Source organism: Herpailurus yagouaroundi, unplaced genomic scaffold (genome assembly GCF_014898765.1).
Source record: "Herpailurus yagouaroundi ecotype Mexico unplaced genomic scaffold, PumYag 251, whole genome shotgun sequence".
Taxonomy (NCBI): domain Eukaryota; kingdom Metazoa; phylum Chordata; class Mammalia; order Carnivora; family Felidae; genus Herpailurus; species Herpailurus yagouaroundi.
Window position 1 is genome coordinate 1,728,499 of NW_024412468.1, and position 26,551 is coordinate 1,755,049.

The 26,551-nt window shown below is 42.1% G+C and overlaps 1 protein-coding gene across 1 annotated transcript in view; it reads left to right on the forward strand.

The window, feature by feature from the left end:
* Positions 1–26,551, forward strand: part of DYNC2H1 (dynein cytoplasmic 2 heavy chain 1) — a 351,138-nt gene that overhangs the window by 163,837 nt on the left and 160,750 nt on the right. Inside the window, exons 71-76 of the mRNA XM_040460797.1 lie at positions 405–494; positions 8,342–8,407; positions 10,101–10,151; positions 11,139–11,216; positions 17,537–17,668; positions 18,606–18,678. Of these exons, the coding sequence (XP_040316731.1) occupies positions 405–494; positions 8,342–8,407; positions 10,101–10,151; positions 11,139–11,216; positions 17,537–17,668; positions 18,606–18,678 (490 nt within the window). The remainder of the gene's footprint in view (positions 1–404; positions 495–8,341; positions 8,408–10,100; positions 10,152–11,138; positions 11,217–17,536; positions 17,669–18,605; positions 18,679–26,551) is intronic.

Sequence of the window (26,551 nt, forward strand, 5' to 3'; positions counted from 1 at the left end):
CAACATCAGTGTTCGTGTTCATCGTTAGTTAACACGAAGACCATGGTTTAAGATCATTTAGGTTCTTATATTGAGGATGAGAAAATTGTGGTCACACCGTTTCAGGACTTGATTGATAATTATAATGTGAGTAATGAAATGGGTTTAACCCCTACGAAAGCAGTACTTTTAATGCCATTAGGTATCAGAGTGGTATGGTCAAATTCAATTCATACTGTATTATTGGAAATAATTATTTAGTCCCTGTATTATTTAGTCCCTTAAGTTGATTGACAAAGATAATTATTCTAGAATCAGCTTTGAGTCTGGAGGAACATTTTATAAGTGTGATTAAACTATGGGGTATCATTTAACTGTTTATAAATTTTTTAATGGTTTTTCAGTTTTCAAATTGTAATCTACAGGATTCCGAAAGTACAGAACGGAGAATCCAGTCTCTTATCAGCTCATTAAAACATATGGTCTATGAATATATATGCCGTTGTCTGTTTAAGGTAAGAAATATTATTTTTTCATGTATAAAATACTACCTGAACTTGTATTTAATACAGTCTTACAGTGAAATTGTGGAATCCTTTCCCAACTGGAAACATACTGAAATCGGCCTTTCTGATATTTTCCCAGAGTAACATTCATTGCTAAGTGGGGCGTCTTCTGGCTTTCTGGGATGTGGTAGGAGAATGACGAGTGCGGAGGGTTATCTCCCTTCCTTCTGAACGAGCCCGTAGCTCCCGCAGGACCTTGTGATGAGTCATCTCCTAGCTCGGGTCTCTCCGCCTCAGCACTGCTGACATTTTGGACCACGTTTGTCATGGGGTCTGTTGTGTGGCACTGTGTCTACACAGCTGTTGCAATCAGAAATCTCTCTTGAAATTGCTTGGGGGCAAACTTGGTTTCTCTTCCTGGAACCTGATCCTGAGACATGAATGTCATAGACGTCTTCATATTAAAAGGGCCCCAAGGAATAGAAAATGAAACATATTTTAGAAAATTATGAATGTTGTAGAAAACACAGAGGCTTTTTACTTTAAGATTTTTTTTTCAAGTGTCAGTTTTTGGGTATTGGTTGAGATATGTTGAGGAAGGGCTTTGTAAAGACAATTAAGTGAGAGAAATAGAGTTGTTATGGCACAGTTATACAGCATTATCAGAAAATCTTGAAAAAGATCTAGTTACTACATTCTGTAGAAAGGGATAGTAATTTTTATGATTAGAGTGATAATGTTGATGATCTTTACTGGAGACTGAATAAATCTTTCAAATGCCAAGGGCTGTTACCGGAAGGTGAGAGTTACAGCTGGGCATTTCTGCAGAGTTTTTCCTTAATGAGAACCGTGGAGATTTCTCTTCAGGTGTCTGTACAGTGTATGTGTATTCTAGGTGCCGTTCAAAGAATCACCTGTTTGGCCCTGAGTTTTAACTTGTACACACGACAGATTATAAGCAGATGACGTCAAAGTCCGTTTGGTCACTAAAATGTTAGGGTTCTAGGTCTGAGGATGACACAGCAGTAGAGTTTCATCCATCCTTGATCTCACGTCTCTAACGTGTACGATATATTAGCTCACATGATACTTAAAAATTGTTAGTACACGAACTGAAACGTATTTTCTTGAAGAGTTTCCAACTTGGTGGACCTATAGAGAAAACGCTCAGTCGCTCCTGCCTGCGGTCGCTGCGTTACACTTGGCCTGTCCCACGCTCGATCGGCTCCGTACGGTCCCTGTCCTTTCTCTTCACGTGCACATGTACACCTAGCTGACGTTTTCAGTTTTCCTTGGTACGTGTTTTCTTCTGTTGCCTCTCTTCTCATGCGACGGGTCCTCAGGATCTTGCCATGAGTATAAATATGTTAACCTCATTATTCTTAGCGTGTGTATTCTGTAATGTGGCTCATCCTAGTTTATCTGCTACTGTCTTGGTGGATTGAAGTCTCTCCTTCCTTGCATCCTTTTCAACCCTGGATGTTATCAGTCTTTCTATTTTTTGTCAAGTTATGGTTTGTAAATATTTCCTGCCTCCTCTGAATTTTTATTAAATGTCTGTTTTTACTGTCCTCCCTTATTTGCCCCATCTCTTTGTTTTCTTGGTATTTTAAAGAATAGGCTTTGCTTTACAGAACAAATCTACTTGATGGTAATTGTTTTATATTTTATTTTTTAATCATTGGATTTATTTTTTGATTTCTGTGTTAGTGAATTTTCATGATTAGTTTTTTAATGTAGTTTTAATATTTATTTTCTAGTGAATATATTAAGGTTGCAGAGTTTCATTTCGATTCTTCTTCTAGTAATATATTTAGTGCTTTTTCACTTTTCTTTTAAAACCTCTACACTAAATGTGATTTGTGATTGTGAATACTTTGTGAAAGTATTATGGACCTACACTTACTTCAGGGTGTCACCAAAATCCTTATGGAAGTACATGGGCTATAAAATATTATTCCTGAAAAATGTTTTTTTTTTTTTTTTTTAATTTTTTTTTCAACGTTTTTTATTTATTTTTGGGACAGAGAGAGACAGAGCATGAACGGGGGAGGGGCAGAGAGAGAGGGAGACACAGAATCGGAAACAGGCTCCAGGCTCTGAGCCATCAGCCCAGAGCCCGACGCGGGGCTCGAACTCACGGATCGCGAGATCGTGACCTGGCTGAAGTCGGACGCGTAACCGACTGCGCCACCCAGGCGCCCCTTCCTGAAAAATGTTTAAGTCAAAAGATAATATAAAATTTCTTACTCATTCCAAAAAATAGTAGCTTATTGGGAATTTCTTACTGTTGACCTATATATCTGCACCTCAGTTTATATATTCTTATTTATTTTTAGTAATACATTATATCTACTGATGAGATTTAAATCTTTATGTCCTATATTCTGTAATGTAATTAGGGAGGGGAAGATACAGTAAATGTTGAGTACCAAAGTGATGTAACGTATAAGTGAAGTTTAGCTAGGGTTACTTCTTTTAAGTCACATTGTCTTTTAAAAATACGTGTAAGTTAGGCTAAAGCCAACGTTTTATTGCACTAGGGGAGAGCTTGTAAGGCTTCACATCCTTAACATTTTAGTGCCCAGCTGGAATTTTTTATTGCCTATCTTGAGACATACTTTTCTATTGTGAACACTTGAAAACATTTTTTAAAAGCTAACGTCTATAATTCTTAACATATGTTTTTAATTGGTGATGGAATATGTTTTATAATGTTCATATTTCTGTGTCAGTAATAGTAAATATATTCGACATGAATGCAGCATTCCATGGAGTTTCAGTGGTGAATAACAATTAGAAAGCATATTAATTGTAAACCAATGAGGTCCATTTTTGAAGATTTAGCATTATAATCTTACTTAGGATGGAACTGATTTCGTATTTAGTGAAAGCTTTTTGGATTTTTAGCAACCACCTTCACATTAAACTGCCTTTTCCTCGTGCTGATGTTGCTGTTGTGTTGCCAACGGTGGTGTGGCAGCACCAGACCCTTGAAACAGAGCCTGGGATTATTAGTATTCACATCACACCCACGTGAAAGCAAGTTGACCTGGAACAAAAAAATGATTGACTTGTTTTGTAGCAGGAAATTTAGGCCTGTAATAAACTAAAACAAATGGAGAAGGCTGTCTAGCAATTTCAGTTCAGACTATTGGCTCTGTCATTCTTTTTGTCCAAGAGATCAGAGCATTTATTTCAGTAACCCAAGTATTTTGGACAATGATCGGGTAAGTAGCATATTCAGTTCCCCAACACTTGCGGTTCTGTCGGACTGTGCACAAGCTGGCGCCTTTACGTATCCTTTCTTCCTCCCACTGTGTCATTTGGAACAGATACGAAGTAAGGGAAGTTGCTGTTGGGGTGTGAAGTGATTTTCTCATGTAGTGGATGAGAGCACAGAGGAGGTTTGGAGAGCATGTGCTCTTGCCGTGTCCCTGTCCTCGTGGAAGCATGGCGTACCGGAGCACTGGCATGCAGGGAGGGTGCCGGTGAGGGAAGACGGGTCACCTGGCCTTCCTCTCCAGTGGATTTGCCAGCTGATTCAAATGCAAATGGATATTACATTTTAAAAGGAAATTAATGGCATCTCCTGACTGTATTTATCCTACAAATCATTTAGTTTGGATTCTGGTATTTTTTTTTTTTTTCTATCAAAATGTGTTGTCTTTTAATAGAAAAGTGGAAGTTCTCTGATATTTACAAATTTTATATTTACAAATTTTATAGCCTTTCATTTTATTAAAATGAGCCCTGATAATTTGAATCATTTTCTTCTGCTTAGAATATTTTGAAACTTTTAGTATTATATCTAACCCTTTAGATTTTCTGGAAGTAGAGTTGAATGTGCATAGAATTGTTAACTAAAATGTGTGACCTACCACCTCAAGCACAACTGTGAGTACTTGGGTTCTTTTTTTTTTTTTTTTTTAAGTTTATTTTGAGAAGAGAGAGACAGGGAGAGGGAGAGAGAGAGAGACAGAGAGACAGAGAGAGGGAGGAAGGGAGGGAGGGAGAGGGAGAGGGAGAGACAGAGACAGAATCCCAGGCAGGCTCCACGCTGTGCAGAGCCAACACAGGGCCCAGTCTTACAAACCCTGAGATCATGACCTGAGCCAAGATCAAGAGTTGGGTGCTGAATCCACTGAGTCCCCAGGTGCCCCTGCCTGTGCTTGGTGCTATGCTATCTACGTATTTGCTAGATTAAAGCAAGACTTCATATGGTAGCAGGTACTTTACACATTACCTTGAAGTTGTTTGAAAGCGATGAATAGTGTCGAGTACAAATAAAAGGAATAGATTTCTTATTCTTGCTACTGCTTCTCAGTCTCTGAGAATCAGGAGGTTTATAGAAGATTTTTAAGATAAATTTCCTTTCCGGTACAGTAGTATGTAGTGCATCAGGTGACTGTAAAGCAGGTAGCAACTGTGTGTCACCTTATGTGTTCCAGGCAGTGGGGAAGCACCTCACATACGTTGTTACTCACTTCCTATGACAATCCTATTCTCTAAAGGAGGAGACCAAGATGCAGAGCTAGCACCCGTGCTGTAGGTTATTCCTGTGTGGAGGGTGTTGGAACTGGGATTTAAGCCCATTCTGCTTGATGCCTGAAGACTCAAGGCTAACAGGGTGCAGTTCAAGCAAAATCATCCTGTCTGGAAACACTTGACCTCATCCTAAAGTGGGCTTTAAGACTCCCTTCTACCGTGTTACTCGTGTGCTAACAGTTTCACCCTTCCTGCATATTCACTGGGGTGTGTGTGATGCCAGGTGGAATTTATGGGATGCCATGTGGCTGATTTATACTCGCTAGTCCTCTGCCTTCTCTTACTGATTTTTCTTCGTGTCGATGATCAGTTGATATTTTGCTTATATCCCCATGATATTAAAGAATTTTGTTAACAGAACCAAGCCTAATGAGATGAGTTGACATTGAATTAAAACACCTAAATTGGGGCGCCTGGGTGGTACAGTCCCTTGGTTTCTGACTCTTGACTTCAGCTCAGGTCAGGATCCCAGGGTTGTGGGACTGACCCCGTGTTGGGCTTCATGCTGAATGCGGAGCCTGCTTAAGATTCTCTCTCTCTCTCGCTCTCTCTCTCTCTCGCTCTCTCCTTTGTCTCCTCTCCACAGCTCACCTGCTCACTTGCTCGCTCTTTCTCGAAATCAGGAAATAAGTAAATAAAAGACTGAAATTTTTTGGTCTGAAAAGCAGTGTAGATCAAGGACGTCAGAGGTACAAAGTAATTTCTCAACTCTGGATGATGATAGGGTTTTTTTGTTGTTGTTTTGGTTATTGTTTGAAGCAAATATTCAGAAAATCCATAAGCTTGATTTGTACATTCTTAATTTGACCCCGGCTTATTTGGAAATAATGTGTCCTCTTGTCTCTCAGTAAATTGTATTTTTAGGTGTGTTCTCGAGTCATAATTGTTTTTTATTATAACGTTGTTCTTAAATCCCTGGGGCTGAAAGGATTCCTTGGTATAGCTGTCAGCCAGCTGCCAGAAACGGCTTCTGCCGCCTCCACTTTGGGAAGGCGATGAAGGTCCGGGTTAGTCTGGTGTAGTTCCCGTGCCATTATCTGCGGGGGATGCTATGGGAGAGGCTCAGCTACGATTATGTGCTCGTCCCTCAGGCTGGAAGTCTTCTGTCTCCAGAACACAGGGAGAAGGGGAACCGCCACTACCCATTTGTTGACTCTGTTATGTGGCTGTTCTTTGCCAGTGTTTTGGAGTTTGGCCTCAGTGATGGAATTAACAGTCAGCTCGCTGAACCCAGCGCCTGATCTGAGAACCCTAGAGTGCCAGGGCCCTGCCATCTTTGTACTAACCCTAGAGACAGAGACCACATTCTTCTTCTTCAGGTCAGAGGAAGCAGTGGCGGGGGAAGGGTAGTAGTACTGGGTGTGAATTTGTGTGTGTATATCTCTGGAGTAGAGAACTAAGTGTGTTATTAAGTGATAAAGCCTTCAAAGTAGTACATGTATTGTCTTATTTTTATCTTAATCGTTACCTACCTTCGATGAGGGATGCTGTGATAATCATTTTAAACATGCGTTAATTTATAAAATAAGCATCTTAGCGGCTGGCTTATCCAGCCAGTCCCCAGTCAGCCAGCCCCACACTGAATTCTTACTTTCTCATACGTAAGAGCTCTCCACATCTCCCCAAATGACAGGTCTTGCTTTTTATATTTTTAAAGTCACATGTAGTTGTTTCCTACACACGCTAGTTGGCTCTAACTCTTTTCCCATCATCTGAGTGATGGCCATCTGCCCAAAGTTTTTCTATTTGGAGAAATTTTTTTAAGTCATTAGCTGTGTTATGGTTGTGAACACATGCTTTTTATTTATTCACTTAACAGGTATTTACTGACTACTTGCTGCATATACATACACAGCACGTACTTTTATGAAATAAACTGTGCTTTTATATTGTATGATTCGAGGCACTGAATCTTTCCAATAGAGGGGTGATTCTCTTGCAGGTGAGGATGTCACTTGCTGGTAGGATTTATAAGAGCATCTTTTTGTGACAAATGTATCTTCTGCATATTATTGCATCGTCATGTCTTTAAATTTTTTTTGTAATATTTATTTTTGAGACAGAGACGGAGCATGAGCAGGTGAGGGGCAGGGAGAGAGGGAGGCACAGAATCGGAAGCAGGCTCCAGGCTCGGAGCTGCCAGCACAGCTGACAACCGACGGAGCCGCCAGGCGCCCCCGCATCTTCATGTCTTTATAGTTATCTCTTACTTGTAGACTTACAATCATATACACATATTAGATATAAAGTATTATTATACTGCAGGAGACCCTGTTTATAAAATGCTTACATTACAGGGGCGTTTGGGTGGCTCAGTCGGTTGAGTGCCCACCTTCGGCTCAGGTCACAGTCTCACGGTTCATGGGTTCGAGCCCTGCGTCGGGCTCTGTGCTGACAGCTCAGAGCCTGGAGCCTGCTTCGGATTCTGTGTCTCCCTCTCTCTGCCCCTCCCCTGCTTGCTCGCTCTCTCTCTCGCTCTCTCTCTCTCTCTCTCTCTCTCAAAAATAAATATTAAAAAAAATTGTTTTTAAATGCTTACATTATAAACTGGTCGGAAGGATGCTTGGGTAGATTTTTTTTTTAACAGAAGCGAGCTAAGCTTACTTTAGAAAATTTATAATATACACGTCAGAAAAAAGAAGGAACCAAAAATGACATGTAGTTGTAAAAATAAATTACTGATAGAAGGTGATGTCATTTTTCCAATTCTTTTTGCAGACATGTGTCCATATATGATTATACAAACATATTGCCCCTCCTTCCACAATATGGGCTATGCTGTATATTTTGATTTGAATATTATTTATGATCACCTTGGAACATTTAGGTTGTTGGAGTTTTTCCTCTATAATAAAAAATCTTGCAATAAATATCCTATGAATACATTTATCATCCCTTTGCATAAATTTCTAGAATTGAAATGTTTTGATTCACGGGTATATAGAATGTTCTGTATCATGTAAACATACACAGGACACATTGAAGATTATTAATGCAGGAGGTTGATCTTATTAGTAGTGACCAATTCAGACCTCACAATTGGGTTTCACCTGGTTAAATAAACCTTTTTTGATGAGATGTACGTGACGCTTCATCTGTAGCATTTTGTCTAGAATGTTGGGTACTTCCTGTGTCCTTCCCACCCCTGACTCAGAAGTGCCCTGTGTAGGTACCATCTCAGTAGTCATTTCTTCTATTGATAAAAGTGGGCAATTTAAAAATAGAACACTGAACTGAAATGTCAGGACTGTGCTTTTCCAAACACACAAATGTAGAAACAGCGCGGTAACATTTCTTATTCTTTTCAGGCTGACCAGTTGATGTTCGCGCTGCACTTCGTTCGGGGCATGCATCCGGAACTTTTTCAAGAAAACGTAAGTGGAAACAAAGGAGGAAAATATAAGAGTTACGTAGAGTTTGTAAGGTTCATGGTTAGATTAGAAATAACTTTAGTCTGGAAATTGTGTATCAACCTATGAAGTTTTAACTAAGTTAGACATTTAAAAACGCGGGTTCCTGCTTGTCCTCCCTTCTGGATGAGCCCAGCGTTCTGAAGTGACGGGAGGCAGAGAAAGAAACTCGAGTCGCTCACCTTTCTGAGCCACGTCCACTTCTTGTCCTCATGCAGGCACATAGGAATGTGACACAGTGTGGATAGATGGCTACATTATTTATTACCCTCCCCGACTTGCTCTGAGTCAGCAGGTGAAGCAAGAGGGTGGGCACTTTGCAGTAGCTTCTCGCAGCCTGAAGCTTTCTGTTCATCATTTTATGTATAATTTATCTTCTTTGTAACTTTCTTTCTCGTCTGCCATGGAACTCACTCCAACTTGAGCCTCCTTCAGGTTAGAGATAACTAATCCATCTCCGGTGAGCTCATGTTTAAGGAAATTATACGTAGGTGATTTTTTTGTTACTCTGCCATTATTGTCCGCGAGAGCACAGTGGCCGGGGGTGGGGAGGAGCGGGGACAGTGTGTGGACAGCGCACCTGTGACCTCGGAACCTTTCACTCCACTCGGTCAGACTTGGTTTATGTCCCGGATTCCCCTTATTTGGCTACTTCCTGCAGACTGTTCCCCACGCTCTGGGGACTTGTGTTCTTTCTCCTGAATTTGTTGGACTCCTTTTATTTGATGCCGTTCCTTCCTCCTGTATAACGTGTTTCACCGGCATCATATGTTCCACACTGTGTGAGAAGACTTACTGTCTTAGTTTTCCCTCTTGGAGTATAAATAGGAATTGGGAGAGGAGAATATTTTTCTCTCACGTAGAGGAATAGTAATCATCCCTATCCTATTGACTATACTTTCAGTGAAAGAATTGAGTGGTCACGGAGTGTGGAGGCAGGAAATAATTTTGTTTTTTTTCTTTTTGCCCTCAAATCTTAATAAGTTTTTTCCTTATTTGCTGACCAGTGAGTAACAATAATATGCTAGTGCCTATTACTATCTGATTGAGAAGGGCTCAGGGTGAGGACGGAGATTTTCTTGGAGGGCTAGCTGACGTCACACTGGGTTGGTTGTGATTCTGTGGATTAATTAAAAAAAAAAATGAATGATGGCAGCCTTCTCCCAATCCGTTGGAAAAGATGAGTTAATGGATGTACTTTCCTCTATTTTCCCCCAGCATAGACAATTTTTAAATTTTTGCTGCAACTTACGCTTTTCTATTAGTGAAAATTCGCACGTAATAGGACAGATTAATGGGTAGTGACAAATGATAATTGAACGTGATGTACACTTTCAGATGTTGAGACCCATATACCTACACACGCACGCGCGCACACACACACACACACACACACACACACACAATGTAGGTGTACTTCTTCCTTCAGTACAATTGTTTGTAGCAGTTTTTGTACAAATGTTTTATGTTGTTGGTACACAAACAGATTCTAGATGGTGCTGTTGTACCAGGAGTAGGAGATGTGAAATGAGTTTTATTTTTTTCCATGTCCTTAGAGAGCTGTATTATAAGCTGTCTTATAGGGAAATTAAGAAAATTCTGTGACCTGGTTAGTATTTGTCTATTTTTTTGTATTATTTCTGTTTTTATTCGTTAGGAATGGGATACGTTTACAGGTGTGGTTGTTGGAGACATGTTGCGGAAAGCTGTAAGTAAAAAAACTTAGGTCACTCTTAGGGAAAATAGGTCTAGCTTTGCCTTCATGAAATACTGTTTGCTCCAGAAGAATTTTAAAATACTGTTGAAATTATATTTTAATTAGAGGAATGTGTCCTTGCCTCTACTCCCTTACTATAAAGGGTAGTCTATATAAAGACATATATTCTTATGAGAATAATACTAATTAAATACTAAGAAACTATATTAGTTTCTTAGTGTATATGTTTTATTCCAAGAATACTTTTATAATCCTAAGAAAATAGAATTTTATATTAAAACAAGGAAAACTCTCATACAATTGGAAGTGTAAAAAAAATTTTTTTTGGGGGGCGCCTGGGTGGTGCAGTCGGTTAAGCGTCCAACTTCAGCCAGGTCACGATCTCGCGGTCCGTGAGTTCGAGCCCCGCGTCGGGCTCTGGGCTGATGGCTCGGAGCCTGGAGCCTGTTTCCGATTCTGTATCTCCCTCTCTCTCTGCCCCTCCCCCGTTCATGCTCTGTCTCTCTCTGTCCCAAAAAAATAAACGTTAAAAAAAAATTAAAAAAAAAAAAATTTTTTTTTTAATTCTTGATCACTTCATGCAAGTTTAGCTTCTTCTGTACTAATTTTCTATGTGAACATGTCAGGGGATAATATTTGTCTCCAAATTAACATACCCGAAGTGTAATGCAAAATCTAGATTATGTCTGAAATGCAAGACACTGTTAAAAATAATGTAAATTTGTGGCAGTTTTTTATTAAATGCCCTTAAGTTTTCTAAAAGATTATGTACCATGAGAATGTGTACAAAATTTATGTATGTGGTTATCTGTACCTTGTTATATGGAATTTTATAATGGTGACTTGTAAAATAAGTTACAATAATGTATAGAACAAGTTTTTCAAAATAGCATTCATAAAATTAGCTAGTCAATTGTTAATTTTTCTAAGTCTGAATGTTACCACATATACCAACAAAAACAACTGCTCTTACCGAAGGACTCTCAGCAGCGAATCCGCGAGCAGCTCCCGTCGTGGATAGACCAGGAGAGGAGCTGGGCCGTAGCAACACTAAAGGTATGTCACGTGTATGCTGGGGGTTCAAGAACTCTTTCCCTGCTGAGTTATTTCTGTTTATATTTTTACGTGCTCTCTATCCATACTCAGTGTCGATATTTCTGTGAATCTGCCGTAAAATCCCTGGGCCAGAGGATATCAGAGAATTATTCTGTTCTGCTTAGTCCTTTAATCCTTAGTTAAATCATCCACTCAGCACCCACACGTTTGGCGTGTCCATTGTATAGGGTCCTGTGCTGCGTACCCACAGGGAGCATGAAGAGGAGTCAACTGAAGACCCCCTAATATGGTACATGGAGGTCTTATTTGTAAAGTAATTAGGGATTGGTCATGAGATGCAGTATGATGCTTAAACGAGTTTCGAATACAAACTGTTTCTCTTGCTTTTATGCATCTTTGAAATCTCTGTCACCCTCAGCTCATCTCCATTCTTGCCAACACTCGTAGTTGTGACTCCCACCACTCGCCTGGGCTTCTCTGTGGAGCCCCCACTTCTGCTCTCATGCCTTTCTATTTTATTATACCCTTTGGGTTTTAAAGTGTAGTTACGATACAGTGCACGCGGTGGTTCACACCTCTTAACGGTTTCTTGTCACCCACAGGGCAGAGTCCACAGTCATTTGCATAAAGGATAAGATGCTCCATGATCTGCTCCCTGCCCACCTCCTCAGTTTTAATTTCCGGTCCATCCTCTCACTGTTTTCTGCACTTACTGGTCCTGTTACTCCCTCTGCCTGGAATGCCCTCTGACCTTTTTTACCTGTAAAACGTCTATTTAACATTTTAGGACGTACCTAAAGCACTACTTTCTATGTGACTTTTTGCCTCATTTCTTCCTTCTGTCTTTTCTCGTAGCATGTATCTTGAACGTTGCCGTATCATAGCACCTGTCATACTGATTCAGACGATTTGGTGTGTCTGCCTCTTCTCCTAGGTTGTAAGTCCGTGGAGATTAGGATCCAAGCCTTATTACACTTTCTGTCCCCAGCATTCAGGCCAAACCTGACTCCTGCCTTCCTTTGATTATTCAGCTTGCGCCCACTATGTGCCAAATGCGTAGTTTCTGTTACACACTTTCTTTGGTTGAACAAAGTGAGGTTATGAGTAGACAAACTGATGACGAAAGAGGTGAGGTAAATTTTGCATTGTTCATGTAGTTCCCTGGGTTAGATGTTTATTAAGTGTGCATGAACTGCTGACTGAGAACGAAGGGCATGGATGTCTAAAGGCCTCGGATGGGGTGCTGGGGCGGCTCGGTCACTTCTGTGTCTGACTCTTGATTTTGGCTCAGGTCATGATCTTGAGGTTTCTTGAGTTTGAGCCCTGCGTCAGATTCTGCACAGATAGCACGGAGCCTGCTTGGGAGTCTCTGTCTCTGCTCATGCTCTCAAAATAATTAAATATAAAATAAAATAGAAGTCTTGGTTCCTTCTTCCCGGGACTTTGTCACCTAGTATAGGAAACACTTACGACACAATTATAGTAGAATGCAAAAAAAGAAAAATAGTGACAATGTTTTTATTCTTTTTATGAATACAATTTATTGTCAAATTGGCTTCCATACGACACCCAGTGCTCATCCCAACAGGTGCCCTCCTCAGTGCCCATCACCCATTTTCTTCTCCGCCCCCCCCCCCATCAACCCTCAGTCTCTTCTCTGTATTTAAGAGTCTCTTATGGTTTACCTCCCTCCCTCTCTGTTTGTAACTATTTTTTCCCTTCTCCTCCCCCATGTTCATCTATTGAGCTTCTCAAGATCCACATGAGTGAAAACATGATATCTGTTCTTCTCTGACTTATTTCACTCACCATAAAACCTTCCACTTCCATCCACGTTGCTGCAAATGGTGAAAAATAGAGACAATTTAAAGGGAATTATAGATTATTGAGCAGGATTTCTGAACTATCACATGAACTCCTAACGGAAAATAATGATCGGCATGGTACAGATAATATTACCACATTTGGGGGAAAAAAATCTTACATTTTTAAACTAAAAATTGTAATGATGTTTCTTTTCTTTTTTTAACCCACTCATTTCTGTTTAAATAAAGGAATCCAAAACTTTTAGGAAAGTAACTTTCATATTCAGAGAAGGTTATAGTACACATTAATGTTTTATTATCATTTTAGTTTACAAAACACTTAAAAAATTTTAATGTTTATTTTTGAGACAGAGAATATAAGCAGGGGAGGGGCAGAGAGAGAGACACACACATACAGAATCTGAAGCAGGCTCCAGGCTCTGAGCTGTCAGCACAGAACCCGATGCAGGGCTCGCACCCATGAACTGTAAGATCATGGGTTTTAGCTGAAGTCAGGCGCTAAACTGACTGAGCCACCCAGGCACCGCACTTATAAAACGTTTTAAGTGGATTATCGCATTTATTTTTTTTAAGTGTTTATTTAAATTCCAGTTAGTTAACATAGAGCATAATCTTGTTTTCAGGTGTACATGAATTATCTTACGAGTTATCTTATGAGTATCTTATGAGTATGATTTATCATGTGAGTCAACATGAATTATGCAATTATCATACCAACCCTGAGAGACGGGTATTATTAAATTCTTTTTACAGATGAGAAATGAGAACCACTAGTAGCGAGTTCAGTGAAGGAACCTAAGGTTTCTTTTTAATCTCACACATCTATTGGAGGGCGTGTTACGTGCCAAACATCATATTAAATACTGTACACACATTATCTCATGTTATCATCACAGCAGCCTAGACGAGAGGAAAGCGAGGTGTGGAGAGGCTAACGGTTTACCCAAGACAGACAGGCAGACAGACAGGTGGGAAGTTAGCACTATGATTTCCATCAAGGCATTCACCTGACACCGTAGTCGATGCCTGAATTTTCCAACTGCAGTGTTTCTTTGTCTCTGTCTCCCCCCACTTCCCATCCTTCGTCCTCCATCCCTCCCGCTTCTCTATTCCGGAGTGGGAAGTGGGGGCCAAGTATGCGGGCGAGCGGAAGAAACAGCAGCTCGGAAGCCCACCTCCTGACAGTCCCTATGTTGTTTACGCAGCCTCAGTGGTATTTTGTGGGGAACGAAAGAAAGACTGCTCTCAAAGTATATGCATGCGTTGCTCTTCCTTCTTTCCTTCCCTGCAACCCTTGTAAGGCCTCAGTGGCGCATGGTGCCAACAGTTAGAATAGTTTGCATTTATTGGGGACTCGCTGTTGAAAGCATTCTGAAGAATTTGAAAACAGATCCCCTCGGTAGATATTTTCAACATCCTCACAATCCTGTTCTCGTTTAACAGATGAGCAAAGTAGACACAGAGCAGTGCAATCACTTGCTTACGGTCACTTAGAAAGTAGAGTCAGGATTTGAAGTTGGGCTCCTTGATGCAGAGTCTGGGCTTTTCATCCCCATTCTTTCTTGCCTTTCCTTCATAAATATTTGTTGAATAAAGTAAATGGATTCTGCTTTATTATCACTAATTGTTTCATTAATCATTTATTTAGCGTCCGTACTGGTGAGCGTAGTGCCAGTGGAGTGACAAATACATGTTGCGTAACACATAGAGACGGCACTCGGTGAACCTACACCATGGAGAGTAGGACAAATACTTGTGCTGTGGTGGCACCGAACCAGAGCTCCCCCCCGGGTGATGTGAAGCCAGAGGGCTTCCTAACTGCAGTGTAGCCGGCTCTAATTCCTGGCCAAATCCATAACGATTATAGAATGTGTAGCCTAAATTGGTAGCGGTAGGCCCTTATACACTAATTGCAACTAAATTTAATGGACCGCCATCAAGTGTTGTCCTAATAGGTTTAGATCACTTATTAAAAATAATTAAATTGAAATGTATTTAATTTTATGCTGTATAAATTTAATTTTAGTTAACTTACATGATGAAATTTGGGCACTATCGTGGGTTAATTACATATGAATACGACTCTTTGGATGAAACATCCTTAAGTACTTGGTTTATGTTTATTTTATGTGACATTCTAGCCCTGCAGATACAGATCTTCCCAATTTGCCATCATTTTCCATCAAAATCCTCCATCTCTGCAGATTTACATTTCTGTTCTTGTAGCCCACTGAATTGGAAGAGAGCTTGCCAGGGGTGGGGATGGGCAAAGTGTGTGAAGGGGAGAAGGAGGTACAGGCTTCCAGTTGTGGAATGAATACGTCACGGGAATAGAAGGCACAGCAGAGGGAATGTGGTCAGTGGTATCGTAATAGCGCTGTATGGTGACAGATGGTTGTCATACTTGTGAACGTGGCATAGTTTACACATGCTGAATCACTGTGTTGTCTATCTGAAAGTAACGTGACATTGTGTGTCAACTGTACTAAAAAAAAAAAAAAATTTTTTTTAATGGACAAAGGACCTGAATAGACATTTTTCTAAATGTCTACACACAAATGGCCGACAGGTATATAAAAAGGTGTTCAATGTCATTAGGCATTAGGGAAATGCAAATAAAACCACAATGAGGTATTATTAATTCATGACTGTTAGGATGGCTATAATTGGAAAGACAAGAGATAACCAGCAATGGCCAGGTTGTGGAGGAAAGGGAAACCGTGCACTGTTGGTGAGAATAGAAAATGGTGCAGCCATTATGAAACACAGTGTGGAGATTCCTCAAAAAAAATTAAAAATAGAACTACCATGTGATCCAGCACTGCTACTTCTGGGTGTAAATCCAAAGGAAAGGAAATAGGTGTCTGAGATATCTGTACTCCCGTGCTTATTGCAGCATTATTTAGAACCAAGATATACAGTAAAATCTTGGTTTGTTAGCATAATTTGTTCTGGAAACTTGCTTGTAATCCAGAGCGCTTATGTATCCAAGCGAACTTCACGGACCATTGGCTCAGTTGTGACATTGGGCATCACATGCTACTCGTATTGCAAGACATTGCTCATTTATCAAGTTAAAATTTATTAGAAAAGTTTCCTCATCTTGTGGAACACTGGCAGAACAAGTTCCTCGCACACCAAGGTTTTACTGTGTTGTAACAACCTGCATGTCTATCAGTGGATGAACGGATAAAGAGAATGCGATCTGTCCCTCTGTAATAGAATATTATTCATCCATAAAAACGTGAACTGAGTAAAGCTGAGAGGAGAATGGAGGCTGCCATTCCACAGAATGGAGCTGGGGGTTGTGTGAAATGGGGAGAGAAGTTGGACATTGGGTACAAATGTTTGACTATAAGGTGAGTAAGTTCTAGAGAATCTAATGTAACATGGTGGCTCTATGTAACAGTACCATATTGTATATTTTAAATTTACTAAGAGTGGATTTTGAGTGTTCTTATTACAAAAAAATGGTAACTTTTGAGTTAATGTGAATTTGTTTCATTGTGGTAATTATTGCAGTGTAAATAAATGCTTATCAGAGCACTCAAATAGGTACTATTTCGTCAATTATACCACAAAGAAGGCTGAAAAAGATTAAAAACAAAGTTTGGAAGAGAGAATACTATTTGAGGTAGAAGGAAATGAATATGTTGAAGAACATCCCTGAGAGATGATAATTGTTTAAGGAGAATATTGAACGCACAGTAGAAATTTATGAGGACTCTTGTGTAGACATTAATAAGTAGAAATTTAGAACATCTAGAGGCAAAGGAAGCAACGTGCTCATGAGTGCAGCATAAATGAATGTGGTTTAGAAAAGCCATGTTCTATTCAGGATTTGATGTTGATGTGAAATTCAGCATATTTTTATAATCTCTTGTAGAACTCTGTTGTGGTGCTTAACGTGCCCGTGGACATGTCCGTCAGGACTCAGTAAAAAATGTACTGGTTTTTAACAAAGGATTCCTTTCTCCACAAGGTGGAGATAAGTACAAATGTTTTTATGTCAAGAAAAGATTTGTTAACTTGCAAATATTGAGCTGATACTACTTTGGAAATGTCGAATTTTATCTAATTCTGGATTGGATAAGTCTAACCATGCTATTTTTTTAAATGTTTATTTAGTTTTGAGAGAGAGAGAGAGAAAGAGCATGAGCGAGGGAGGGGCAGAGAGAAAGGGAGACGCAGCATCTGGAGCAGGCTCCAGGCTCCGAGCTGTCAGCACAGAGCCCAATGTGGGGCTCCAACGCACGAACTGTGAGATCGTGACCTGAGCTGACGTCAGACGCCTAACCGACTGAGCCACCCCGGCGACCCTAACCATACTATTTCTGATCTAGAAATAATTAGATAAGCCAATATAAAGGGGAAAACAACTGATAAGCATCTATCAATAATTAGTTTCCATTTACCTTTTTAGTAATACATATATATACACACAGACTCACGTTTGCTTGTAGCTCACCGTGTAGGGTTATTTTTGTGTTGTAGATTACTCTCCCTAGTCTTTATCAGACCCTCTGCTTTGACGATGAAGCGCTGTGGCGTACTTACTGTCACACTTCAATGTGTGAGCAAGAGTTTCCGTCTATTCTTGCAAAGAAAGTTTCCTTATTTCAGCAGGTAAGTTCTCTAAATGCATAAAAATATCTGATACTTCTCTTGTCCAGAAGCCACTTAAATGAAAGTTCTGCCTTTGGATGTCATGTGATGTCAACGTGGGGAAGGGCTTTCTGCTTTTGCCGTGGGCCCAGACAGTGTGGTCACTGGCAGGCGTGCCTGGGTGTCTCCGTGTGCTGTAGCCCAAAGGGTGATTTTTCAGGAGAGAGAGAGTCTCACAGGAAGACATTAAAGTTAGAGTGTGCGGCTTCTTCTCTCATTTCCTGGGTTCTGTCCGTGGGAAACACCGCCTCGTGAGGCCCAGGCCCTCCTCTCCCGTTTTGTATCAAACGGAGCACTGAACTTACTGGAGGGTTCTGGTCTTTGGGGTAGGCCAGGGCTTAGAGCTGGCGGGCTCTCTGGGAAGGGGTGTCCCCGGTCACCAGGCTGCTGGTGCTGGTGTCTTCTTGTATCTCCTTGGTCGGTGCTCCTGTACCAAGTGTGGCTTGAGATGAAAGGAAAGGAAGCTAGGAAGTACGTTTCTTGAAAAAAACACCTGGGTATATACATGTTTGAGCATGAAAACAGTGATTTGAAAATTTTAGACAAGATTTCTGGGCCTCTGCTCTACGATCATCAAAAGTGCCTCACCTTTGTACCCTTGTTGGCAGCTGCCACATGGCCACTTCCTGGATACTGAAGACATAGCTGACCCTGTGACAATGACATGCTCATGTTGACTTCTGATGATAAATTTGAAGAAATAAATGGACTTTTAGTTAATATTTTCCTTATTAAAAATATGTCTTTGTATATACTTACTGTGACTGTGTAAGTAAATATTGTGCCACATTGATCAGTGCTGCCATGTTAGTAAATACATGTTTCATTAACTAACATTATTGTTTAAACCTGTTGTGTGAACTGTATTGTTTAAAACTACCCTGCACTTTCTTTGAAGGTTCTCGTGGTGCAGGCGCTCAGACCAGACAGACTGCAAAGTGCCATGGGCATGTTTGCCTGCAAAGCTCTGGGTAAGTGTGGGACTCTTCTGGAACTTGAGCACTGACCTGAATTATTTTGTTAATTTACATTTTATTTTATGTTGACCTTAGTTTAGAATATCAGAGGGTCTTACCCTTCGTTCTGCTTATCTTACCGCCTCTACTGGATTAAAGATAAATGGGTGTTGGATGTAACTGTACTTAATGTATTCACTTTGATGCATAGTTGACAGCCTGCATTTAGTTAAGGTGTTTGAAATTTAAAAACTTTTTTCTTGTGAACGCCCTTTAGACATTTATACATTTGTTCTTGATTAGGACTTTAAAGCAGGGAATCAAATGTTTGATTTAGACAAAATAAAACAAGTAAATGACCGTAGTCTGGGGTCGGGGGGACGTCTTCAAAACGAGTTATTTTTGCTGTAAAAAAACGAAGAGTGTGTGCGTCTTTCAGATTACAAACTATGCAGTCCATTATTTACATCTTTAATGTAGTCTTAGAGGATTAAAAGGTAGGGTTCATTTGTAAGTAAGTTCTATAGACTGTATTTTGATTTGCTCAGGAAAACGTGGAGAAGCCGTGTTAAGGCCCGTATTTTAGCGAAAGGAGCCCCTTCCGAGAATAGAGGTCTTCATCCCGAAGCAGGTGGAAAGTAGAAGATCGGGCCTAGGTAACCAAGTGCCCTGGCGTTGTCGCTAGAAGTTCTCCATCGGCCCCCAACATCTTACTCGTGTATGACACTGTGTGTTCCAGCTGTGTGTGTTCCAGTCCCGCGAGCCTAACATGGCTTAGCGACGTCGTCTTCGGGAGCTGGGGGCAATACACCGGGTTTTGCACGCTTGTCACTGGCAAGTTCCCGTGCCGGCGACCGTCGTCTTGTCCCGGAGGACTGACGCGGGGCTTGCGCACTCGGGCAGCGGTCACTGGCGACACCGAGAGCCTCTGTGTGACTGAGAACAGACACGGTCACATGCCGGGAGGTGATCGAGTCGTGAGCGCTGCGGGCGGACTCCGTCTCCAAGGACAGGGGTGCGGGGGAGTCGGGTGTGCACGGGGAGGTGTGGCCGTGTGTCCCAGGTGGGCGGTGCTTCCCGTATTTACTTCTTGCGGGGACACCCGCGTGCTGCAGGAGCCCCGCCCCTGCGGTGACCCGCCTCCACTCATGATCGAGGACCTGCGAGGACAGCCTCGAGCCTCTTCTTGGGGGATGTGCCGGCACAGGCTGTCTATGTCCCCTGCCCCGCCCCCTCCGCCAGCACGTGTATGCGTACGTGAGCTTGCGCACACGGCGTGAGCCCCCCCCCTTTCCACCGCGGACGGGTCACGTGGCAGGCTGCAGGCGGGAACAGGGAGTTGCGAGGGCGCGTGCTGGGCCTCGAGTCCCTTCAGCGCGGACGGCGCGTGGAGCGCTCGCCTCCTGCGCTGTGGTCGCTGCGCTCTGGCAGGATGCTCGGCCCCGTGACTTCTGGTTGTGAGCGACACACACCCGTCCCAGGCGCATGGCAGTGAGCAAGGGGGACCCGCGGCGGGGGAAGGGCAGGACTCTCCCTTCTCCGCTTCTGTCTCCCCCTGTATCTGTCCGTCCCTGTGCCCCGCGCAGCTTGTGGAGCCCCGTTCGTCCCTGCCTGTGTGTTCCGTGCACGGGGCCGGGCCTCCTGGCCTCCATCTGAAATGTCCCGCCGTGCCCCCCTCAGAGTCCCGGGGATGCCTCCCCGAAAGAAGTCCTGGCGGGGCGGGGGGGGGGGGGGGGAGGGGGTGTCCAGCGGGCAGTAGGCGCCCGTCAGGTGGTGTAGCCGATGCTCCTAGCTGGGGACTTTGCTCGCCGACACACGGATGTGAACAGGACAGCTTGACAGTGACTCCTGCACCGGTTACAGACGCGTGACGTTGACTCTGGAAAACGACGTGTTGGAACAAAGGTGTGAGCGTCCCGGTGCGAAGTACCCGCTCACTTCGCTCACTTCCTGTTGTAACTGAGGCCCTTAGCCGTGGCCCGCGGCAGACGCTCCGGAGGGAACGGCCTCGCGGTGGCAGGTTTGAGAAACCAGCAAGTTTTCTGGGCTCCATCTCTCAGGTTTGCCGTGAATTAACTCCCTTGGTGGCATTGCTGCCAACCGAGTGCAGACTCTCAACACCTCTCCCCTCAGCTCCCGTCGTCGCTGTGGCTGTGCCGTCAGAACATACACAGGGCGCGGTCACTGCTCACCCCTTTGCTGCCGTCTACCCGCTTTAAGTCACTGTCACGTGAGCAGGGCTGCTGGTTTTGAGGCTGCTTTTCTGCCCATGCCCAGTTTATTCTCAGCATGGCAGCAAGAGTGCCTAGATGACATGGGTCCTCAGTCCATCGTCCCCTGGTGAGTCGCTCCTTTCCTGAGTCCTCACAATGTTCTCCTACCACTCCCGCCCTCGTTCAGCCCCTTCCAGCCGTGACCGCCGTCCGTTTTCCTGTTCTTCTGCAGCCCCCAGTGCGTTTCTGCAGTCTCAGGGCCTTTGCATTTGCTGCTCCTTCTTCCAAGGGAGCTCTCCCCCTCCCCCGGTGTCTTCCCCACTTCTCTGCTCAAATGGCATTTTTCCACCAAAGATTTCCCTCAGGGCTCTGTAACTATTAGTACTCTCTGACATTCTGTTATTAATGTGTTTATTAATTGTTCTCCAACTAGAGTAGAAGCCACGTGAGGGCACACATTTATTTTATGGTTGTGTTCCTCTGCCTTAAACAGCTTCTGAGCACAGAGGCCATAAATGTATGTTCCATCAGTGGCTCTCTTCTTACTCAGTCTCCCTACTTTAGCTCTTGCTTCCTTTCCAGTCCATTCTTTTCATAAAGCTGTGTAACCTTTAAAAAGTTCAAACCAAATTATCTCTCTTTTTGCATAAAATCTCCAAAATCTTCTCAAAACACTTAGAATAAAATCCAGCTTCCTTACATAAGCTTATAAGACTCTGCTTCTCTGACCTCATCTTACATTGTTCATGCTTCCCCCTTTGCCTAAGTGGGCAGAATAGTCTCAGGACCTTTGCACCGTCTGGTTGCGGCATTTTCTCCTTTTTTTTTTTTTTTTTTTTTTTTATTCTTAATGCTTTGTTGCAGACTTTATTTAATACAGCGATACTTCCAATGTCCTGAATAATAGTTCCGAGTTCTCCAGTAGTAAAGATTACTATTCTCTTGAATACCTTTTAAGAAAAAATGTTATTTTTTAAAAATTCTTTTACGGTTTACATACAGTGTTCCAGGGGTACAATTTGGTGATTCAGCACTTTCATATATCACTTCTTGTGATGAGCTCCAGGTATCGGATGGATGCACCTTTTTTTTTTTTTTTTTTTTTTTTTAAATGCATGGCTCCTTTGTGTCATTCAGATGTTAACTTACAATATTGCCTTTCCAGAGAGGTCTCTCTGGGCCATCTGATCGGTACCAACATATCAGCCTGTTTTAATTCTCTTTGTGGGACTCAACACTATCTAATATATTTCTGGCTTATCTATATATTTATTGTATGTTTCTATAACTTGATGTGAGTTTAAGTAAAACGAGGCACTTTTCGGAGCAGTTGTAAGAGTCCGTTCTTTCCTCCGTGCCCCAGTCCTTGTACCGCGTCGCAGCAGATCTTTCCTGCTGACCTTGTAGCGTGACCTCGTGCCCACTCTTTGGAACACTTCGTGGCGGTGCTATTTCACCTCCAGATTAAATGGTATTTAAGGCTGAACAGCATTAACTAAAAACCTCCTGGTGTTCACATATTCAAATGCTTTGTAAGTTTAATACACTTCTAAAACCATATTCTGCCTATTTTTAAGCAAAAGTTATATAAACTGGTATATGGGTAGATGACTTTGTATTTGGTCAAATGGTTTTATTCATAGAGTTTTCATATAAAATTGGAGTTTTTATTGTATGAATAAGTTTTAAAAATTCAAATTGCTAGAGAATGACAAGCACTTATCTTTCTAATGAAATTCTAAAGATTTGATTTCAAATGTAATTTTTCAAGCATCATTTATACAGAAAGATTTTTATTAAGTTTAAGCAATCCTTTTTATAATGTATAAACTTTAAAGCAGTAACTTAAACAGTTGTGTTTTAAGTGGTGTCCATTTCGGTGTAGTAGAGCCGTCCCAGAAGCTTAGGCACATCACTAGAGTCCTCCAAGCTCGCGTATACCAGCCACATCTGTTACTTTTTCACGATAGCAGTCACCACATGCACATACTCCGACTTGAGTTATTCTGATCACATTCGGCTTTGAGTAGCTGCTCTGAGCAGGGTTTGTGCTGCATGGTGAGGCTGGTAGGAGGCATGTTTACGGAGGGCGCCACGGCCGCAGGAAGACTCTCCAGGGGACAGTCTCCGAGCCTCGCAGCCCTCCGCTCCCCAGCCCCTTCCCTTAGTCGTGCCTGCGTCCCATCCGGGGGGACCTTGCTTCCACGGCTCCATCTGTCTCGTGAAGCTGTGTGGGAGAGCAAGGGGAAGGACAGAAGGACATGCATATTCATCTTCTGTTGCCTCTGTAACACATTGCCACCAATTAGCAGCTTAGAACAACGTCCATGTAGTATCTCCCGGCTCTAGAGGGGAGGTCAGTAGCCCGGCGGCTGGCCTGGGTTCTCCGCTGCAGATCCCACAGGGCTAAGTGCGGGCGTTGGCCGCTCTGCTCTTACGGGGAGGCTCACTGAATTGCACGATTCAGCCGCGTGCCCTTGCAGGATTGAGGTCGGCATTTCCTCTCTGTCTCTGGAGTCCGCCTCCAGGTTAGAGGCCCTTCCTCCACATCACAGCCAGCAGTGGCCGACTGACACTTCCTCGGGCTCCCCATATGTCCCTCTGCTCTCTCCTCCGCCTCATCCTCCCTGCCTCTCTCTGTGGCGTCTCCTTGACTTTGCAGGCTTTTCAGGGTCCTAGTGATTCATTGGCCCGCTGGGATAATTGAGGTTAATGCTCTTATAATATCCCTAACCAAAATTCCACCTGCAGAGTGCCTTCCCAGCAGTGCCTAGGTGAGTGTTTGCACAACCAAGGACAGGAATCTTGAAACAGGGTTGGGATTCGGCCTCCACAAAACGTGTGGCTTTTTGTTTCTAGGTTCGAGGATTAGTCCGTTTCTAAAGGGCATCTTACGTTAGATAGTGGTTGTCGGTTTTCTTTCTTTTTATTGACGTTTGTGATATGTTTTATCTCTAATGAGGAAGTGGGATTTTGTACACTAGAAGCTTGTTGGTGTCTTTGTTGGGGAGGACGAGGTGAGGGAGCAAGAATGAGTCTGTTACCCTTACCTCCTATAATAGTTTGATGTTAATTTGCTGCTTTTTTTACTCAGGTACTTAAAAAGTACAGAATTGATATTCTTTCCTTTTTAAACTGCAAATTTTTTCTTTTTTATTATTTCAGTATTTTATCTGAGTAAAATAGAATGCAATAAAGGTTTATTTCTTTGACTCATTTTTGTTCTTTTTTTTTTTTTTTAATTTTTTTTTTCAACGTTTATTTATTTTTGGGACAGAGAGAGACAAAGCATGAATGGGGGAGGGGCAGAGAGAGAGGGAGACACAGAATCGGAAACAGGCTCCAGGCTCTGAGCCATCAGCCCAGAGCCTGACGCGGGGCTTGAACTCACAGACCGCGAGATCGTGACCTGGCTGAAGTCGGACGCTTAACTGACTGCACCAACCAGGCGCCCCTCTTTTTTTTACTTTTAAAAGAAATGACACGGTTTAAAGATGAATGGTCAAAATTTTAAATTCCAGTGATTTAAAAAAAAAAAAAATCTTATTAGAGAGAGAGAGAGGGAACAGGGGAGGGGCAGAGGGAGAGAGAATCATAAGCAGGTCTATGCTTGTCAGCACAGAGCCTGACCCAGGGCTCGATCCCACGACCCGGCATCATAACCTGAGCAGCAAAAGCAAGAATCACACACTTAACTGACTAAACCACCCAGGCCCATGATCCCAGTGATATGTAAGTAGTTCTGTACTGTGATAATTCACAATGCAGTGAACATCTTTGACTCTTCAGTTTCATGGAATAGTTCTGGATGATTCACACTAACAGTCTTAATGATAGAATGAATTGAAGTTGCTTGGGTTAATAAAACTAATGATAATATATAAAGATTAGTTCGTTTAAAATACAGTAGGGTTATAATATTGGAGTTTTGTGGGCAGAATAGCTAATATGAAATTCAAAGTAGCATGAACATGACTTGAGTCATAAATGGTATATTTTTCAGGATTTTTTCTCTAATCCAAAATGTTGCAATAGTTTGAAATATTGTGTAAAATGAGCTAATGAACATATATTTTTCTGTGGAATTTTAACTTTAGAAGAAATATTTGAATTTATGTTAGAGTGTGCATGTAAAATGGTGAGCACAAGACATGACTCCTGTCCTCATCGAGTATGTGGTCTGTTAAGACGTGATGTGGCAATCTGCATTTAAATTTTTTTTAATTTTTAAATTTATTTTTGGGAGAGAGCGCGTGAGCCGGGGAGGGGCAGAGAGAGGGGGAGAGAGGATCCAATGCTGGCTCCAGGCTCTGCATGGAGAGCGTCGAGCCCCACGCGGGGCTCAAACTCACAAATTGCAAGATCATGACCTGAGCTGAAGTTGTACGTTTAACCACCTGAGCCATCCAGGCGCCCCTGTATTTTAAATTTTTAGAGTTTTATATTGGCATATAATTTCCAAAAGAACACGTTTCAGTCAGTAGTTATTTTGTAGGGAAATATATGTATCCTGACATTTTTATCACATGATACGTGTAAACAGAGCTCCGTGAGGAGATGGGGAAGAATAGAAAACAGGAAACACTTGTTACTAGTCATTGTTAATGCAGTTGTTTCTATTCTGTTTGAGCACGTAAGCGTGTATATTACAATGTGGACTGTTGTCTGTTGAGTAATCTGCTTTTCAGGAAAGTACCTCTAAATGCACCGTTTCTGTAACTTCAGCCCTCCTGTATGGCTCTCAGACTCCTCAGTGTGTTGCCCTCTTGCCACTAATATCAACAGCCTGGATGAAATCCTCTGTGCCTGCTTCTGCACTCACAGCCTGGATTATTTCTTAAATTATTGTAATTTAAATTCCTGAGTCAAAGGCCAGGCCCATTTCTAAGACTTATGATATATTTCACAATGTCCGGTAGTGCATTTATTTGGCCTAGAATGTTTGCTGAATTTAGGAATAAATGTGTTGAGTAAATGAAAACATTTCTAGTTACACTGTCGCAAGTCCATAAGAATTCCTTTTGATTAGGTCTTAAAACAGGGTGATTGTTAGCCATCACCCTTAGTTAAAATTAAAATTCATACAGTATGCTAGACACAGTTCAACTTTCAGAGGCTATTGGGGCAAATTCCTGGAGATTAGGGATATTTCTACTCTTGACATTTCTTACCATTCTTTCCTCTTGTGAGGAGTGGAGGGCGTGGGCCACATGTGAAATGTGTCTTTTCAGCGTGGTTATCTAGAAGGGCCTTTTTAATGTTCATTCTTGAGAGAGACAGTGCGAGTGTGAGAGGGGCACAGAGAGGGACAGAGGATCCGAAGCAGGCTCCATACTAAAACACAGAGCCCAACATGGGGCTTGAACTCAGGAGCTGTGAGATCATGACCCAAGCCAAAGTGGGACGCTTAAGTGACCAAGCCGCTCAGGCGCCCCTGAATTTATATTTTAAAGTGCTTGCTACAGAAAGCTTTAAGAGTGTCCTTTTCCAGTGATTTTAGACTTTTTAGGGTGCAGTATTTCTAGGGTGCAGTGTTGAAGACACAGGAAAGCCCCGGCTGCCTCTGTAGGCATTCTGTTAGGTTCTACTGATCCTGGTTTCAACTCGTGTCTAGTCCGTTTTGTTTTGTTTTGTTTTGTTTTTTGTTTTGTTTAGCTCAGTTCATACAAGTATGA